The following is a 19,930-nucleotide window of genomic DNA, read 5'->3' as shown; positions in this document are numbered from 1 at the left end:
TGTGATCCTGGGCAAGTCACTTAATCCCCATATCCCCATTGCCTAGCCGTTACCACTCTTCTGCCTTAGAACCAATACCCAGTGTTGATTCTAAGAGGGAAGGGTTGGGTTTTAAAAAAAGAAAAACAAAATCAAATATACACAAAAACAAAACAATAGAACAAAGTTGATTTTTTGTTTTTTTTTCAAAACAGTAAAGAATAAAGTTGACTAACATTTTCCCAATAATCATTAAAACTTGCAAAAATTCAAACATGACACTTCTATGAGACAAATGGAAATCTTTTATGGGTGTTTATCAAATATTAATTCCTTGTCATCACAAAATAATGTCCCCAAAGATAATTAAGATAGAAGGAAAAATTTTCTGTTCATTTGTTGATCCTTTCTATTATCTTAAGTTCAATTCTACCTCCATACTCAGTCACATTTATTTTGTGGAACTTTTTTAAAGTAATTCAATTCAATCAATATGTACAGAAGCATCAACAATGAATATCAACATGAGAAGAGACCACTACTAAGGTCACTGTCCTAAGTTATGATGGGCATGCCTAGAGCTTCTTAGATGCTTGAGGTGAGGACAAACTAACTCCATTTTGGTCTAGAAGAAGTCCTAATGCCATATGGGAATCTAGAGCCAACTCACAGTTTAATAATACTTACCCTACTTGTACTCCATATATATGCAAGGATACTTTAGAGAAGTAACAGAAGATTCTCAAAGTAGCAAGGAACCCCTATTTCACTTCTACAATAGGAAAAGCTACTGATACACCATGTCATTTTTGCAACAAAAAAGTTCATCATTTTAAGAATTTAGAACTTATTGCAACATCTGCCATAATCTCTACTGGTTATTTTTCCCAGGTGCTATCTCTTCTCATTACAATGTAAGATAAAATCTTTTATAAAAAATTAGATGAGAACAAGATAAAATACCTTTTACAACTACAGTGAGGGGAAATTTTTTAATCAAACAAGAAAATGATCAGGAATAGGAAAGATAGTTCTGATTGAAATTTTTTTAAAAATCTTTTTTACAAACAGAATCAGTGCAGTTGGGATAAGAGACTGTATTTGAGGAGATGTCTTTTCATCAACTATCTCTTGAATAAGATAAAAAAGATTTACACAAATGCATTACAATGGATCATTTTAAATACCAATCTCAATCTAGACCAACATCTTCTTTTGGATGCTGGTTTGACACAGCCCAGAATCTGAACCCAAGAGCTTTGGAAATGGCAATGAATGCTTCCAGGATGGTACCTAAAAATCATCATCTTGGAAAGCAAACTTATGAACATGTTGCTCTGGCAAATGCTCCTTCAGGTGCCACAGCAGTACCTATTGAAGAACATGAAAACAAAGTTCTTGCTATTGAAGTCATTAGCACTGTTAAATAGTTCCATAGAAGAAACTAGTGAATTTTTCAGTGGAAATTACATTAAAGAAAAGACATTAATATCTGCTTTATTGTAGCAGCCTAAGGACTATGGAACCTGTTCATTTGGTTTGTAGCTGAAATATTTTCTATTATCCCCTCCCATTAGAACATGAGCTCCTTGAGAGTAAGTCTTTCCTTGCTTTTACATTTTTATACACAAGATTTAACAAAATGCTTTCTTTGTACATAGTAATCACATAATACTGCATTCATTTCCTGAACTGCTAAGTGATTAAAAAATATGAAGTTCTCAAGATCTAACTATTAACAGCCATGTGAAAGCCTGCTCCCAACCAGGAGCTGAAAGTCCCAGCAAAGCCAGTACTCCAGAAAAACCTTTCCTCCAACTTTCCCCAACTTCCGTGACAAATCTCCTTTTCCCTTCCTACAAAGAGGGGGAACTCCCATCTGGCTTCCAATGCAATCCCCCTCTTCCCAAGAGTTCTCAGATCTTCAGACTCTACCCAGCACCTTTAAACTCAACAGGCACAAGGTGTCAGTAGGACATGACCAATCATCTTTTGGATAAACAGGGACTCAATCATTTAAACACCTATGAGGTGCCAGGTACTGGGGATACAAAGAAAGGCAAAGGACAGTCCTCACTCAAGGAGCTGGTTTGTCAACTGCTGCCAGTTTAATGAGAGAGACAACATGCAAACAACTATATAGAAGATATAGACTGGGTAAGTTAGAGCTAATCAACAAAAGGAATGTATCAGCATTAAGAGGGATTGGAAAAAGGTTCTAGCAGACGGTGGGATAAATACCTAGGCTCGGAAGAAAAAAGTAGGAGACAGAGATGAGAGGAGAAAATTCCAGGCAAAAGGGTTAGCCAGGGAAAATGTCTATACTCTGAAAATGTTTTAAAAACAACAAAAGGAATCCAATGTCACTGGACAGCAGTGCACATGGGAGTGAATAAAGTGTTAGAAAACATGAGAGGGAGGAAGGAACCAGGTTATTAAGGGCTTTACAAGCTAGAGTTTATATTTAATCCTGGAGACAATGGTGGATTTTACTGAACTGGGGGAGAAGGGTAAAGAGTGAAAAAGTTATGCCTACTCTTTGATAGATAAATGCAGGATGGGCAAAAGTGGAGAAAGACTTGAGACAAGACCAAATAGAAGGGTAGCAATAGTTTAGATGTGTTGGCAGTAACAAAGGAGAGAAGGGGATAATGCATGATGTCATGAAGAAATGATCATCCAGACTTGGCAACAGGTTGACTAGTATAAAGATAATTTTAGGGTTATAACTTAAAATCTAAATTAATTGGTCGCCAGGGAAAATCCCAAATAAGATACCAAGTCAGTCTGGAAATTTATGGTAATTTTAATTAATATAAAGGGAAGGATTTTAAGGAGAAAGAGGGAAGAGGGTATAGGATTTCTCCCTCCTGGCCTGTGCCAGGGGGAGTTCAAGATCTCTGCCACTAGGTTTCTAAAGGAGATTAGAGGCTTCTAAGAAGATAAAATTTGGAAAGTAAAGAAGGAAAACTCAGCCAGAAACTCACCATGGAACCGGACAATAGCTGTAGCCACACCACGATGCCGAAAGGCCCAGCATGCTGCCACCAGCCACCTCTCCGCCACCAAAAGTGCTGGAGAGAGGAAGTGACGGAAATATATAGCCCTTTTACTCTTGTGTCCCCTCCTCTAAATTTTCATGTCTACCAATCACATCACAGGCTTTTCTCCAGGACTTCCCATTCTTTAGTTCTCATCTTCTTTGATTAGATTATATCTTTTGAGTTACTTAACACTTCTTTGTTAAGCTCACCCTTTGTTAAGTTCACCTTTTGTTAGTTACTTAACCTTTTTGTGATTAATTTACCCTTTATAGTTACTTAATACCTTTTTGTATGGGGTGTTCAGGGAGGGGTAGTATCTCTGGTATGGAGGGCTTGTCATGCCCTTCTAGGGCAGCTCTCCAGCCTCTGACCCCCACCTGACACCCAGCTCTCACTTGTGGCTCCCAGTAGCTGCTAGCATGCAGCAGTGGCCACACCCCGGGCAACAGCTTCGACAGGCCACCTAAACCTTGTGAGGGTAGCCATCGGGTCATCGACCCCGGGTGAACCAGGGCTTTGCTCACCCAGCATGTGAAATCTGCTTCCTCGGAACAGGCAGAAGAAAACAATAAGAAGGTTCAACGGCTGAGATGGCAATACAGCAAGGCACTGTGGAGTGCTTAGGGCGTGTTAGAGCACAAAAGACAACACAACCATCCAATGCAGCTGAGGAAGTCTCCAGGTGCAACGACTTTTCGTGCCAATGGACCCAGGCTTCCAACGCCGAGAGAGTGGGACTGTCTCTGTGCATCGACTTTTCCACTTAAATCTCCTTCATGCACAAGTGTTTTTGTGCATGCTCATCTATCATAGATGAAAACGCACAAAGACAATCGTCATCCTCAGTTACTGAGAGACTACTACTATCTTTTTGTAGTAAGATCTAAAAATAGGCTTAGCTTAAAGGTCTAGCTTACTATAAAGTAAGAACTAAGTACCTTCATTGTTCAATCAGTAGATTACAATTTTATCTTCACCATAAAGTAAGATCTAAGTAGGGAGAAGTAATCTAATTTTCACACTAGAAGGGGTGTAAAGGTGAGGAGTCTAGGATAATATTTGCATTTCAAGTCTGTGTAACTGGTAAGATGGAGTTGCCCTGGACAAAAACAGGGAAATTCAGAAGAAGAAAAGGCTTGGGGGTAAAGATGATGAGTTCCGTTTTAGACTGATTATTTTTAAAATATCTATGAGACATTCAATTTGTGATGTCCAACAGTGTAGAAATGTGAGCATGGGGTCAAGAAATGGTTAGGGCTAGAGAAGTAGATTTAAGAATCATCAGCGTAAAGATAACTGATGAGATCACCAAGTGTAATTAGTATAGAGAAGTCCAAGAAAGAGCCCTATGGGACATTTGATACCAGTGGGTTTTCACCAACTAACACCTTTCTGGTAAGATGGAATACCAGACATTGCTCTGCTAGTGAGCCCCAAAGACCATCAGACCAAATTATCTGTTCTAATGTTACACTCTTCAGGCCCATAGATCTTACCATCAGCCATGCTAATGCCCAAAAGACCACAAGTCATTATATTCCCTTCCCCCATTCAACTTTCCTATTAACTCCTAGCTTTTCTAGCAATATCCACATTAACTTAGCATATAATAAACAACTTTTAAATGCTTTTTTCATTTACTCAAAAGCAAATAATAAACAACAGAGGTTTCCCTTCAAACACAGATAATTAGTAAAAATGTAAATTGTCACTTTGGGAAGGTTGGAAAAAGACTTATTAATATACTATCACTGAATACACTGTGCCAGGCCCTGCACTAAACATTTTACAAATACCATCTCATTTAATCCCCACAAAAACCCTTAGGTGGCTGCTTTAGTATAGTAATAATAGTAGTAATACTATTACTCCCATTTTACAGCTGAGTAAACCATTTACACCACTGTGCAAATCACTTTGAAATTATGCTGAAAAGGGGACAAATGCCCATTTGGTCTGACACAACAAACTCCAAGGAGAAACATAAAGCTCCCCCAAGTTCAAAAACAGAATGGCCTCATTTACACAAAAAATATTCATAGCATTGTTTTATGGAGTTGGGTTTTTTTTTTTTTTGGTAACTCAATAAACATAAAATCACTACTCTGCTAAACAAAATAACAAATGGGGTTGAATACAAGCAGAATTGTTGGAAAATGTTGAGTTACCAAGAAAGTTCTGATCTGATCCCTCCAGAAAGGAAGTCCTCAGGAGTAGCTTATTGTTCCAACAACCAGCTCTCTAATAGAAAAGGTAATTGAGGTTAACAAAGAAATGGAATTCAAGTAAATATCCATTGGATATAGCTAAACAAATTGTAGTAGGTGAATGTAATGGATTATTATGGTACTGTTTTTTTTTAAATGACTATAAAGAATTCAGAGAAACAAAGGAAAGGAAATCAATTGATGCAGTCAAGTGAAAAATCCAGGAAAATGATACACAGTGACTAAGACAAGGTAAATGGAAAAAAGAAAAAGAAATTGAAGGTTGTGTAATCCTAATGAACAAAAAATATAGCCTCCCAGGAGAGCTGAAAAAAAAAAATCTCCCTCCCTTTATTACCGAAGTGGTGGCCTTTGGGTGTGGAATATTGCATGCATTGTCTTCTATGATCAATGAGTTCAATACTTTTCCTGAGCTGCTTTTTCCCTACTTTAATTCTTTGTTACAAAAGTTGGCTCACTGAGTATAGAAAATGGTAGGGATATATTCAGGGATGAATGTGTAAAAACTAAAATTAAATAACCTTATAAAAAAAATCTAATGGAATAATATGTTAGGCTGAATGGTGGAGGAAAAGGGGGGTGGTATGTGTGGTGAATAGAAGCTAACTTTGCTAGGGTTTTAAAGTACCCTATAAATACTATTGTTATTCTTTCAATCATTAACTTTCTAATGTTATATACCAAATTTTAACTAATTTGGAAGTTAAATATTAATTTAATTTATTATATTATATATTATTATTAATTAAATTTAAAAAATTAAAAACACCATTTTTTTTACTATGCTACTAAAAAGCAAAATAGTATTGTTTAGCATCACTTAAAGTTAGGCTACTTAACTTCAATAGCAATGTAACAGAGAGGAAAAATGTCAAGAAATTAAGTCACTGGGGGAAGCTAGGTGGCTCAGTGGATTGAGAGTCAGACGAGAGATGGAAGACCCTCCATTCAAATCTAGCTTCAGACACTTTATAAGATGTGTGACCCCAGACAAGTTACTTAACCCCTGTTGCCTAGCCCTAACCACTCTTCTGCCTTGGAACCAATACATGGTATTGAGTGTTGATTCTAAGACAAAAGGTAAGGGGAAAGAAAGGAAGGGAAGGAAGGGAAGGAAGAAAGGAGGGAGGGAGGGAAGGAAGAAGGGAGGGAGGGAGGGAGAGAGGGAAGTAGGGAGGGAGGGGAGGAAGGAAGGGAGGAAGGAAGGAAAGAAGGAAGGAAGGAAGGAAGGAAGGAAGGAAGGAAGGAAGGAAGGAAGGAAGGAAGGAAGGAAGGAAGGAAGGAAGGAAGGAAGGAAGGAAGGAAGGAAGGAAGGAAGGAAGGAAGGAAGGAAGGAAGGAAGGAAGGAAGGAAGGAAGGAAGGAAGGAAGGAAGGAAGGAAGGAAGGAAGGAAGGAAGGAAGGAAGATCTCTGACTGATTTAATGTCTGGCCCTGGAGTTAGTTCTGGGATTCCAAAGGTTCTGAAACTTCTTTATGGCAGTCACCCTTCCCCTCCATCCCTTTCAATGTCTGGTAAAATCCAAGAGCCCCTAATCAAAATGTTTTTAAACATACAAAATACAAATATTACAAAGAAAACTAAATATATTGAAATACAATTACCAAAATATTTTTAAAAGCAAGTTCATAGAACTCAAGTTTGAGAATCCTTAGTCTAGAAGCCTATAGGACAATAGAGAATATAGTTATTTTAGTATAGTATGGAAAATGCCTGAATAAACTATCTTCCAAAAGTTAGTTGTAAAAAAAAAAAAAAATATATATATATATATATATATATATATATATATATATATATATATATATATATATGGTTATACTCAAATTATATGTGAAGGAATGACCTAGACAAGTGAAGTTAACCAGGAATGGTTTCCCAATTCAGATAAAATTGGGAAGACTTGTATGAAATGATGCAGGAATGAAGTGAGAAAAACTAGAACAATTTATAAAGGAAAATAATCTTGAATAAAATCAGGACTCTGATCAACATAGCAACTAATTGTGACTTCAGTGAATTAGTAAAGGAAGTCTTCCTCCCCTAAGAGAGGAGGAGGCCTAAGATGTACCAATGTTTCTTTTTCTTCCTAAAAAAACTGGACAAAAGTTAATTCTCCCACATTCAAGTAGCTAAACAGAGATATAATGTCCCCTCTGAATCTGCTTCTCACCAAGTTAAACATTTTGAGTTCTTTCCTTTAATGAAGATAAAGATATTATTTCTAGCTGGTTTAAAATGTCTATCTGTAAAGTAAGATTTGACATCATCATATGCAATCTTCATATGGATATTGTTTCAACACATATTTATAAGATCTATGTTCATTAATGTGACAACTCTTCTCCAATAATATCTATAATTCTTTGTGTCAAAGGTTTCTATTGGGGTTGGAACATTTATTTGATTGAATAGCAACTCCTAACAGAAATCTACATTCTCTGAGAGCAGGAATTGTCATTCTATCTTTTGTGTCTCCAGTGCCTGGAACAATGTTGAAAATTGCTTGTTGGAATCAGCTTGATAGTAGATAGGGCGCCAGACCTGGAGTCAGGAGGACCTAGGTTCAACTCTGGCCTCAGATACTTCCTAGCTATGGGACCCAGGACAAGTTACTTAATTATAACTGCCTATTCCTTGGGACTCTTCTGTCTTAGAATTCATACTAAGACAAAAGGTAAGAGTATTTGTTGTTGTTTTAAAACTGCCTGCTAATTAATTTAAAAAAAAGAAAGAAAGAAAAGGAAGATGTTCTAGAGGCAAGACCAGATGTTTGAGACCGATTAGGAATTGGGACCATTTGTCCAGTGGGAGAAATTGCTTATCTAAGCACAAAAGTATTAAGTAGAAATGTAGATAGAAAAAGACTGCAATAAAATTTCACTTATTTGGACCAACTAGGAAGTTTAAATCTAAATCGAGAATAATTTTTTTAAATAGTTCATATTAATTCAAACTAAGCTAACAGAGTCGAGATTCTACCTTAAAAAGAATGAATTATATATCATTAGCAGTATTATTTTTGTATGTGAAGATTGTTCTTAAATAAGTTTTCACCTGATAATATACTTAAAACTCTATTAACAAGCCCTTTGTTCTGCAGATTAGTGAAAAAACTTCAATACAGTTTACAAATTCAGACATACAGGATTCCAAGTTAATCAAGTATTTCTGTAAAGTTTTGGAAATAAGAATTATAGTAAGATGAGAGGAGCTTGCTTTTGGGAGCCTTGGAGAGACAGGCCCTAGGTTCAGATTTGATCAGAAGTAGTGAAAGGAAGAAAATCACATTTGAAAAAGATTGCTTTTAGGCATTCAAAAAAATGCTCTAAATCGCTATTAGAGAATTGAAAATTAAAACAACTCTGAGGTACTACCCAACACCTATCAGATTGGCTATTATGACAGAAAAGGAAAATGACAAAACTTGGGGAGGGTATGTGGAGAGATTGAGACAGAAACACACTGTTGAAATTGTGAACTGATTAAATCATTCTAGTGAACAATTTGGACCTACAGTCCAAAGGACCATAAAACAGTACATATTGGTTGACCCAGCAATCTTATTACTAGGCTTGTATCCCAAAGAAATAAGACAAAAAAGAGGAAGGACCCCTACATTAGAAAATATTTAAAGCAGTTCTTTTCTGGAGGGGAAAAGGGTGCAAAGAACTGGCAAGTAAGTGGATACTTATCAAATGGCTGAGTATATTGTGCTATAAGAACTGAAAATAGGGTCTTAGAAAAACTCAAAGATTTACATCAACTAAAACAGAGTGAACTAAGCTAAACTAGGAAAACATTGTACACAGTGACAAGAACACTATACAATGAATAACTGTGATTAACTTAGCTATTTTCAGCAATACAATGAACCAAAACTGTTCCAAAGGACTCATAATGAAAAATGAAATGTTTCAAGAGAAAAAAATACCAATCCAGAGTCTGAATCCAGACCAAAGCAAGCTTTTTTTTTTACTTTTTAGTTTTTTTGGTAGTTTCCTTCCAAAAAAGGATTAATACAGAAAAATGTTGTACATGATTGCACAGGTAAAATCTATATTGTGTATCTGGGGGGAGGGGGGGGAACATGGGAGTGAAAAGGAAGGGTAGAGAATTGGTGACTCAATATTCTTTTTAAAATGTTGCAAACTCTTTTTACATGTAATTGGGGGAAAATTAAATTAAATGATTACTCTTAATAGCAATAACTTTATAGAACAGAATGGAAGAAAGTATTAGGGGCAGGTAAACTAGTCAAGTAGGCCACTATAACAACACAAGTATAACAACACAAGTATGAAGTGCTGAGTCTGGTCTAAGATGGTACCAGCATAAATGTTTTTTTCTAAAAATGTTATGTCATTTCTTCTAGAAGAAGAATAAAACAGTAGGACTTGGTCATGAATTGGTTGTGGTGGTGGAAAGAAGTTGGAAATGGCAGTTACATATACCTAAAGGACTAGTGGAATTTCAATGGCACAAGAATTATTATTCTAATTAGAAAGAGTAGGCTTAGAGTTAGAAACTGAAGGAAAGATTTGAGAACTGAGAACTCAATTTATCCTATTTAAGTATCAGATTAAATATCTAAGTAACATTCTTCAGAGTAGAAAAGTAGAAACAGAGCTGGCTAGAAATGTCCATTATTAAGCTATTTCCAATTCTGGCACATAAAACAAAGAAAGCAGATAAATATGGGTTTATGGAGGGAAAACATGGCAAAAGGCTCTGATCCACAAAAATACAGTTAATTCTCCAAATCCTGGGTGATAGAAATAGCAATAGTAAATTCAGAAATACTTTGATGACTTTTGATCTCCCTAATAATAATCCTTCTTGACTCTGTTACTATCTTTATTAATCAGGGCTAAGAGACCTGATGATCAAGAGTTAGGGAATACAGGGAGCTAACAGTAAACTAAGAAGCACAAATAATACTCTAGAGGGAACCAACTAGGAAAGATTAATCCCTTTGAAGCAATTGTTACTTTGCATTTTCAAGGTTCATAGAAGCCAACTCTTCATTGTTCAACATGGGTCAGTGTGGTATAGTAGAAAGAAAGGCTAGCAGTGACCTTAAGAAAATCATTTAACCTTTTCTTCTGTTTCTTCATTTGAAGTAAGACAAACAGAACCTATGCTCTGAGGGTTTTGAAGAACAAATGCTACAAAGCAATAGCAGCAAGTTTGCATTTTTTTTCTCATAAGAATTCTCTAAATTTTGGAACTATTAGGGATACTTCAAAAGATAACCCAAGACCAATCTTTCCACTTAACATAAAACATAGAAAGAAATTAAGGCTTATAGATTAAAGGAGCTAACAATTAGGATCAGAGCTTATTAGAATTTAGGTCTTCCAACTTCTATTATTTCCACTATACCACTCTGTTGAATCACATTAAAACATGATAGATTGCTTCTGTATAGCGTAAATATTTAAAACCATGAATCAGTGATCTGCAAATAAAAGATCAGTACCCAAATTAGTACCCATTACTTTTTGCTCAGTTTATATAAACTTATAATTTCCAGTATCAATAATGAAAAAAGAAAGTCAGTTATAACTAGTTCTGCCAAAATTAAGACTGAAAACAAGCAAGCTCAAGAACTTTTAAGTTTCTTAAAAGGTAAAAAAAAATTTTTTTAACAATGAAAATATTCAGGGATAATTACAAAGAATAAAAGTATCTCAGGTGAAACATTTCTATAAATTCAAGGAAAAGACATATTGACATCAGAAAATTTAATCATAAAAAGGAAACTGAATTTTTCCATAATATCCCCAATTCAAAAACATAGCATTTAAAATAAAACTGTCCATAAAGTATTTCCAATAGTAAATTCCAAAGATGAAGAACATTACTTATTTGGCTTTATTGCCCCACCATAAACACTAGATCACCAACTCATAGATGGCAACTTTAACAAATTTATTTTCTTTCAACTTTCAACTACACTAAAACCTGAAGGGATGCTGATACAAGTTGGACCACATGTAAATTATCCACTGACATGTTATTTTTGTATTTTAGTGACTTGCATTTGAATACTACTGTGCTCCAGAGTATATTGGTAGAGGATATCTTCACTAAGGAGAGAGGAAAGGAAACGTTTCCCTCAAATAGCACTTACTTTTCATTCATTTCTTTTAAAATCTTGGTCTTACCCCATAATTTTCCATCTTATGCTTTTTTCTTTCATTTTTATAAATTTCAAGGAGAATGTTTCATTTTTAAAGTTTATTTCTATTTTGACTAAATTACTTGGTGACCTGATCATTAAGATGAGAATATGTAACATATATGATACAAAGTAGTAAAAATAATATTGGCTGTCCCATTATTAAATTTAAAGTATATTACTATTACTGTAATTTATCAAGTGGGATACCTTAACATCAACATAGAAAAAAAAATCTATGCTGTCCAAATAAGTAATGCCTTCTTATGGATTGGTATCTATGTTTTACTCCTTAATCAGAATTACCAAATATATGACAAATTTTCTTCCACACCACTACTCTATCCCTCAAAACAATTAATTCCAAAATTTTCTTGAAGGTCTTTTATAGTTGATAGCTTTCATTGAGAGAAAATGAAGGTGGCTGTTAGTTTTTAAACAATCGAGGGAGCTGGAGTTCTTAATAGACTCAAGTCTAGAAGGAACCTTTGAGATAATTATTCCAATTTCCCTAGCAAACAGTACAGAAAATCTTTCCAGAATACCATATACAGATGGGTCATCTAGCCCTTGGTTGAATACTTCCATTAAGGGAAAGCTCACCACTTTAAGTGTGAACATGTTCCATTGTTGGACAGCTCTAAGTGATAGAATGTTCCTTAGACTGAGCTGAAATTTCTCCATACAAATTCTAACTAGTTTTGCCAACTGAAAAATGTACTCACCTTAAGACCTGACAATCCTTCAAATATTAGAAGACAGCTATCAAGTCAACTAGGTAATATTGTGGATAAAGTACTAAATTTGGAGTTCAAAAGACCTAGGTTTGAATCTTACCTCGGACATTGGTGAATCACTTAAAATCTCTTAGTCTCAGTTTCTTTATTTGTAATGGGAATAATACTGTCACCTTCCTCCAGGATTTTAATGAGGATGACTAAATGATATAAAGTAACTTGCTAATTAAATCACTGCATAAATGTGAACTATTATTACCCAATTCTCTTAAAATAACCTAGTTTCCTCGACTATCCTTTATAGGATAGATACCATTCTGGCTACCTTGTCTGCCTTTTGGAAACCACCGAGTTTGTCAATGTCACTCTAGAAATGTGCTATCCACAAAACTGGATAAAAATATTTCAGATTACATTCTATAAATGACCACAATTGAACTAGTATATTCCTTGATGTGGACATTCTATTTCTATTACTGAAGACAAACTTAAGCTTATTTAGTTTCAAAATGAAGTGTTTTCCAGGCCTTTTTACTTTAGCAATCCTATCAAAATTAAACATGATAAAAGTATAGTATGAATTCCTAACTTTAGAAATGAAAAACTTGGGGAAGAGAATGTAGACATTCTAACTATGCTAATATACAAGTAAAAATGTTTTAGACATCTATATAGCAAAATAATTTCTAGGGGAAGCAGTTCCTTCCTTGTATTGACCATTAACCAAATTAGGTTAGGAAAAGTAGTTCCCAGACCTCTAGGAAATGTGGGACTATGATAGAAGATGCACAAATTTGGCCTAAAAAAAATCTAAAGTAAACCTATAGAGTACATTATTAGATATATTTAAGCACAACAAAATTAAAGAATGAATAACTCCTTGGATCTATAAGACCAAAAATTAACTTAATTAGGAAAACTAAAGTGCCCTGGTCTCCATATGCCTTTTAGGTTTGCATGCTCAAGTCAACTTCTTTGACAACTGAAAGCTTAAGAGACACTTTAAGGATTCAAATTCTACTTCTTTTCTTTGCTCTCCTACTTTTAATACTATTCTTAAAGTTATCACTTATTGCCTTATAATCAGTTCTCCTACTTTGTTCCTGCCCATAAAGAGCACCAGTGAGTAGTACACTGTGCCATGAACACACAGCACTCAAATATCTGTGGAATGTTGTTAAATCAAAGTAGATTATTCCAATCTTTGACTAAAATGATATAGAACTTAACCACTTATCCCTTTGCTAAGCTATGTTTATTGTATGAATAAATTACAAATAGGTTCTTCAATGGTTATGTTCTAACCATGTTCATGTGATAACTTTCTGTTTTCAAAAATAGCAAATTGCTTGTACCTGAACTTTCACTATTCACAAGAAAATCAATTAAAGACATATATACATACATACATACATATATACATACACACACACAAATATACTTAGAAAAGAAGACCATTATCATCACTAGGTATTTATGAAGCATTCACAAAGACTAGATCTGTGCTTGTAATAGATGCTTAAGTTTCCAAACTACACCTAGAACACAATCACAAAGTACACAAAAGTTTTAGGTTATATATATATTTTTTGAGGCCTGGAGTCAGATGACCATAGTTCAAATCCAGCCTCAGATATTAGCTGTTTGTGACCCCAGAAAAGTCACTTAAACTCTGAAATTTGCCTCAAAAAGGAGTTGCCTCATAGCCTTATTCTAAAGATCAAATGATATATTTGTAAAGCTATTAGCTCAATGCCTGGCAAACAATAATCACTCTATGTTAGCTATCATTATCATCACTATATTATTAAAAGGTAGATTTTAAAATCATCATTAATAAGAGACACCATCATTTCTCCAGCGAATAGCTGCTATTCACCCAACAAAACAGAAATGTTTCAAAATAAAAATTATTCTATACTCTTTAAGAAGTCTTAAAGACGGAACTTCTAAGAATCACCAAGCATTTAAATCACTTTAAGGATGCAAAACTATCTCAAAACTCCAAAGAGTTAGAACTGGCCCAGCTATGCCACTCAACTTGCAGAGCTTTGGTCACTATCCTTTTCTTGTTGCCCCCCACTCTCCTTCCCCCAGTGGATACTACAAATGAATGACAGGGCATCAGGGCTAAATTTAAATTTCCTGGCTTTTGCCACAAAGCTAAAAAACTAACGAAGGCATGTGGCCAACTCGAGCGTTTTTAACGTGATCTTTTGCATCCCTCTGGCTTGCTGGATACCCGAGAGGGCAGCATGGGTAGTACTGCACTTTGCAATAATGGGGAGGGGGGAGCGTATTGAAAATAAAAAAGACCCTATCCTACCACGATCTCGTCCCCCGCCATGCAGTTAGGGGGGCTTTGCACTTATTACCCCACACCATGAAACACTTTTTTCGCACAGTCTAAGCAAGTCGATAGTGTAAGCGTGACTTCCTCAGTCTCTGCCGCGTTCCCCCCCCCATCGAGAAATCACCCCCCACCCCGGACATCTTTTGCCCTCGTCCGACGCCTTCCCCCCTCCAGGCGCTTCCAGCGAGCAGCAAGTCTTCCTCCACCCCACCCAGCCCAAACGTGCGCGTCTCTTCCCCCTGGCCCGCTCGCTCTAGCCCGCCCGCCCGCCCGGGCTCATCTCGGAGGCGAAGTGTGGCACAGGCCAATCCTCACACTTTACCGTCTTCTCCTCGCACATATTTCCCGTCCAGCAAACTGCTGCCGGAGGGGGGGAGGGGAGGAGAGCAGAAGGGGGGGAGCCACCGATGAGGAGCAGGACCGTCGAGCTGGAAACAGCCCCGGCGGCAGGGCTGGGGAGGGGGCCGGGGCGCAGCCGCTCGGCCGGTCCGCTCCGCTCCGCTCCAGGGTAAGGGGGGAGAGTTTGGGGAGGGGGGAGGGTAGGTACCTCATAGAGCTCTTCGGAAGCCATGGTGGGCGGCCAGGCGGGAGTCCCCGGGCGGAGTTGAGGGAGGGAAGAGGGGTTGGGGTCGGGGTCGGGGGGAGAGGAGGGGGCCGGGGCCGGGGCTGCCGCCGGGCTGCCGACACTTTGTTTCAGTTGGGTCCCTGTGTGGCCTCCGCTTCCTCCTCCTCCTCCTCCTCCTCCCCGCTGCCCGGGAGCTCAGGACGAGCCTCTCGCACTCCAATGCCAGTGCGGGGCTGGCGGCGGCGGCGGCGCTGCTGGGGCTGTGCGCAAGAGCAGCTGCGCAACTCGCCCTCCTCGCCCCCTCGGCTCCCTCACTCCCCGGCGGCCCGGCTCCGGCTCATAGCTCTCCCGACGCGGGGCTGAGTGTAGGGCTGCCGCCGCCGCTGCTGCTGCTGCCGCTGCTGCTGCCGCTTCTGCTGCCTCTACCACTGCCGCTGCTGCTGCACGGTGGCGGCGGCGGGTGGCTCCCCGGCTCCCCCTCTCCGGTGTAGTGCAAAAAGCTTCCTACTTCGACCAAAAAAAAAAAAAAAACCTGCCCCTACTACTGAGCATGCCCAGTGCGACCGCCCGAGCCACGGCGGAGTTCGAGGGTGGGGAATTCCACTTCTCCGGGTTTTCGGAGCCGCCACGAGGGAGGGGGAGGGGGCAAGAGCAAGTGGGGGAGGAGAAGTGGGGAGGGGAGGGGGCAGTGGTGGGAGCGGGAGCCGAGCCTAGGGTTCAGCACTGGGACGGAACCCGAACGGGAGCAAGCAGTGCACGGAAGGGGAGGAGCCGAAGGGGAACAGTGGGAGGAGCCCCCGGGGAAAGTATCTCGCACACCCCGTCTGACTTTACCTAGGTCGGATTCGCGTTGGGTCGAGCAGCTTTCTGCCAAGGGAGGGAATGGGGTGTACCTTGAAGCTCTTGAAGGTGGTAATTTTGGAGGGGGAGCAAGAGAAGAAAGGATCAGGCTGGGTTTGGTGATGACTTGGAGACCTTGAGAAAGAAGTTGGGCGGGCCGGGTTGGGGGGTATGTTTGGAGTGAAGAGGAGGGGGATGCTGTGCGAAGCGGTTATTTCCAGACGCTGAGTTAGGACAGGAGCTTCTGGAGACGGTCTGGCCAAGGCTTAAGAGAGACACTACGGTCTTGGAGGGGGACTATTTTCTTTGCCCGGGAGTCTGGACTAGAGATTACCCAATGGAGACACGTTTCTTCGCGATGGACTAGGCTGAGCATAAATGAGCCTGGAGCGGGACGTTCCCTATTGCAACACCTCCGGGTGTAACAAAATGGGAGAATCCCCTCCGAACGCAAGCATGGCCAGGACCTGCCACTCCCTCCTCTCCCTTCCTCTCCTTCCCCTTACCTACTCGCAGGCCAATGTGACCTCTAGAACACCTCCTGCTCAACTAGGTGCCCAAGCTCTCATGGATCCAAGAGAGGTAGAAAAGAGAAAGAGCATGGCCAGCAGACCTCCCAGGGTGCGGGGGTCCTGACTCAAAGTAGCCCAAACTCCTATCCCCTCCCCGCTTGGCCTCAAGGATGCCCACAAGGGGCCCCTCGGCAGGAGACTTCCCCCGCTTCGAAAGCATCGAATGAAGTCTCTAAGAGGAATTGGTGGGACTAGGAACGCCACATCTCTCTAGGACGTTGCCCCAAGTGCCCCAGCCCTTTCCGCGCCTAGTCTCAGGGTTGAACCCACCGCTCTACCCATGTCCCTCCTCCGTCCCAATTTCCCATTCGGCAGTTCATAAAACCCGGAGCGAAATGGATTCGACACACCGAAACTCCATGTGGCGCTAGAAGCCAGACTGGGCATGCTCCATAAGGGAGAGCAGGTTTTGGTTTTAAGTAGGGAATTGCAGTGGGTCGTAATCGAAGGCAGAGACAACTGCTGTCACTTGCTTCCCTGTACACCTGCTAATCATCCCCTTTCTGCCCCAACTGAAGCTCCCCTCTTTTGAGATACAGCGCTTAGGAAGTTGGTAGCCCTTAGGAAAGAAAGAAGAGTAGCTTACAGCCTTATCTTTCTGTGGAATTTGGCAATGGTGGTTAGTTCTCCACGTAGATACCCAAACTTCAAATCCCGTCATCAAATGTGTTCTAAAAAAGTAACTAGATTAAGAGATTTATCCAACCATGCATATCCTGGACTGCTATATTTCTAAATAATCATACCAAGATATCCCACTCTGATGGATGCTCATCTTCTCCCAATGATCTTAAATTCTGCCTTTTCATTTAAGATCAAGCTTCATTTAGAGGAGGTTCACAGGATATGAGATTTAAACCTGCAAGGGACATTAGAGATTAAGTAGTCCAATTCCCTTTTCCAGATGAAGAAACTAAGGCCCAGAGTGCTTAAGTGACTTGCCCAAAGTCATCTAAGTAGCATCTGTACATCCTCTGATTCCACATCCAAGGTAGTAGTAAGTAGTAGTGTTCTAGAGCACACTCTGGTGGGAAATCAACTTATATATATCCATTTGATCTTCACAACAAATCTCTGACACAAGTGTTATTATTGTCATCCTTGTTTAAAAATGAGGAAACTGAGGTTTGGAGGGGTTAAGTGACTTCCAAAGGTCTCCTACCTAGTCAGTATTTGAACCCATTTCTTTGGGCCTCCAACTTCACTTTCTTGTCCTAGACACTACACTGACTCTAGCAAGAAACCTTCCTTTATTACCAAGAGCCCACAGTGAAAGCTTTCTCCTCTGAATTCCTCTAGTCCATCTATATGAATCATTTTGCTGCCTTTATCATGTGCACTAAAAGCTGTATTCCCAACTAGACTATAAGGGTTCTGAGGATAAGACACCAATCTTGTATCCCTAATATTGTGCCTGATCCAGATTTTTTTGGTTAGTAATAATCAAACCTAGTTATCAAATCTATCTAAATCTATCTAATCTACCAAAACCTATATGCATGCAACAAATAAGGACAAATTCTTTTATCTCCTAAGGGTTTCTATTACCAATTGTAGAAATGGCCATGAAGGTTTAACAAAACCACAGAGAAAAATCATGAGAAAATAGTGAGGCAAGTTCTAAATCTTAAGTAGATATCTCATATTTAGAAACAGTATGCCTAGATAAGTATATACATACACATTCATTCCTTGGACAACTCTTGGTTTTTACAATGAATCATAGAATATATTAGGCACCCACAGTTATACCTAGGTTTGAGTTTAAGTTCAAGGAATAGTCCTTCATTTAGGGACCTCCTTAATTAGATTACGCATCAACATAGACATTATAAAAAATGAAAGAGATTTGATGTGACAGCTGAGAAAAATATTGGATCTAGTCAAAAGATATGGGTTTAATATTAAGGCTGTTATTATTTTGTGATGTTTTAAGCAAGTCACTTAACCTGTCTCTGCCTCAGTTTCCTCATCCCAAAAATTATTCAAATATGCTAATTAGATCATCACTAAGCTCCAAAATCCTATAATTTTATAACTATATATTTAATGTACACAAAGTAAATATATTTATTTTTTTTAACCAGGAAAGAACATTTTATCCTCAGAAAGTTGTCATAAGAATGTTATCTATTTTTGATTATGAAATGTGATCATCTCATTGTTTAAATGGCCATAATAAATTATCTTCAAACAACAAGCATTAACCAAGCATTTGCCATATGCCAAATATCATACAAGGTGCTGGGAAGACAAATATAAAATCTCAAAAGAAATATGGAACTTCTGTGTACACAGCACTGTACTAGTTGTACTAATATGTTCTAACTCTAAATGACTGCTTTCTTTTAGTGATGGAGCCTTAATCACTTCTCAGTAGCACAGTTGGTCAATTAAACCAGTTTATCTTTTTTTGTCTTCATCTGTACCTACCTGCCTTCTTCTGCATGTTAGTTTCACTGATAAATAGTACAAGTAGAAGTATGGAGAAGGGATGTTAAAACAGCAAATGACCTATAAAACAAGTTTTCAAGAACACCCTTTCTGCTTCCCTCTTTTTTCCTCCTTTCCACTACACTGGATAGCTCTAGTAACTACTACACTGCAAACCTTTAGTAATTTCTTCCCAAACAGGGTGGTCCAGGTTATTATGGGGTTTTTTGCTTATATATTTTACCTGAGTAGCTCATTTACTGATTTTCATCAAATTCAGCTTTCTTCCTTCACTTTTCACATAAACAATAAAGCTGTGGACATATTTATGTTAGTTTTTTTAGTGGTTTGGAATCACACTTCTTTTGTGAAAGAATGATATTTTTGTAAGGATTATTCTGACCATATACAATAGATGTTTCAAAGGGACTCACTTTCTCAGTAATTTGATGTTAGAAGTATGATCAAGTCCCTTCTGTACTTCAGGGAAATCTCTTCATTGTATCTCAAATGCATGCCAAAAACTATCTACTGAAATATTACAAAGTTTTCATCTTAGTACTTAAGTAGTCAGCCCTGAAAGTTGCAGTATAGCACAAAAAGCACCATGATATTTCTACCAGAAATGTGAGTCCTTACCTGCCATAAACATGACATAGGGCACCATCCATTCTTGAACTTTTCTTTGGTGGATACTTTGGGATCTCCAGACTACTACCACATAAGGTGATCTTTTATGAAATATTGCCTCAGATCTTGATCCTTGAAGAGCTTCTCTGTTTCAACAAGACAAAGATTGAGCCCCTTTCCAGAAAGCCATCGTCTTTTTCTACCTTCCGTCTTTAAAATGATCTCAGAATTTCCCCCATTCTCCCAACAATCTACATTTCATCTGCATTTGAATCCTAAGTAAGCACCACTCAGCTCTAGTTGGGGGAAGAGATGGGATGAGGAAAAACAAGTGTGAAACAAAAGAATCCAAGTATATGCTTTGGC

General features: G+C 38.6%; 1 protein-coding gene across 6 annotated transcripts in view; it reads right to left on the bottom strand.

The window, feature by feature from the left end:
• Nucleotides 1-19,716, bottom strand: part of CDYL (chromodomain Y like) — a 188,129-nt gene extending 168,413 nt beyond the window's left edge. For 3 of the 6 annotated variants that reach the window (XM_056823382.1, XM_056823381.1, XM_007488017.3), the window contains exon 1: nt 15,072-15,615. Coding sequence is in view for 4 of the 6 variants with exons in the window: in XM_056823381.1 (XP_056679359.1) it covers nt 15,072-15,095 (24 nt within the window). In the remaining 2 variants the exon portion in view is untranslated. The other 3 variants (XM_056823385.1, XM_056823386.1, XM_056823384.1) reach the window with 3 other exon arrangements.
• Nucleotides 19,717-19,930: the final 214 nt, after the last annotated feature.

The sequence above is a fragment of the Monodelphis domestica genome, chromosome 3 (genome assembly GCF_027887165.1).
Source record: "Monodelphis domestica isolate mMonDom1 chromosome 3, mMonDom1.pri, whole genome shotgun sequence".
Taxonomy (NCBI): domain Eukaryota; kingdom Metazoa; phylum Chordata; class Mammalia; order Didelphimorphia; family Didelphidae; genus Monodelphis; species Monodelphis domestica.
The sequence above is the reverse complement of the archived record's forward strand: the minus strand, read 5'-3'. Positions and strand labels throughout refer to the sequence as shown.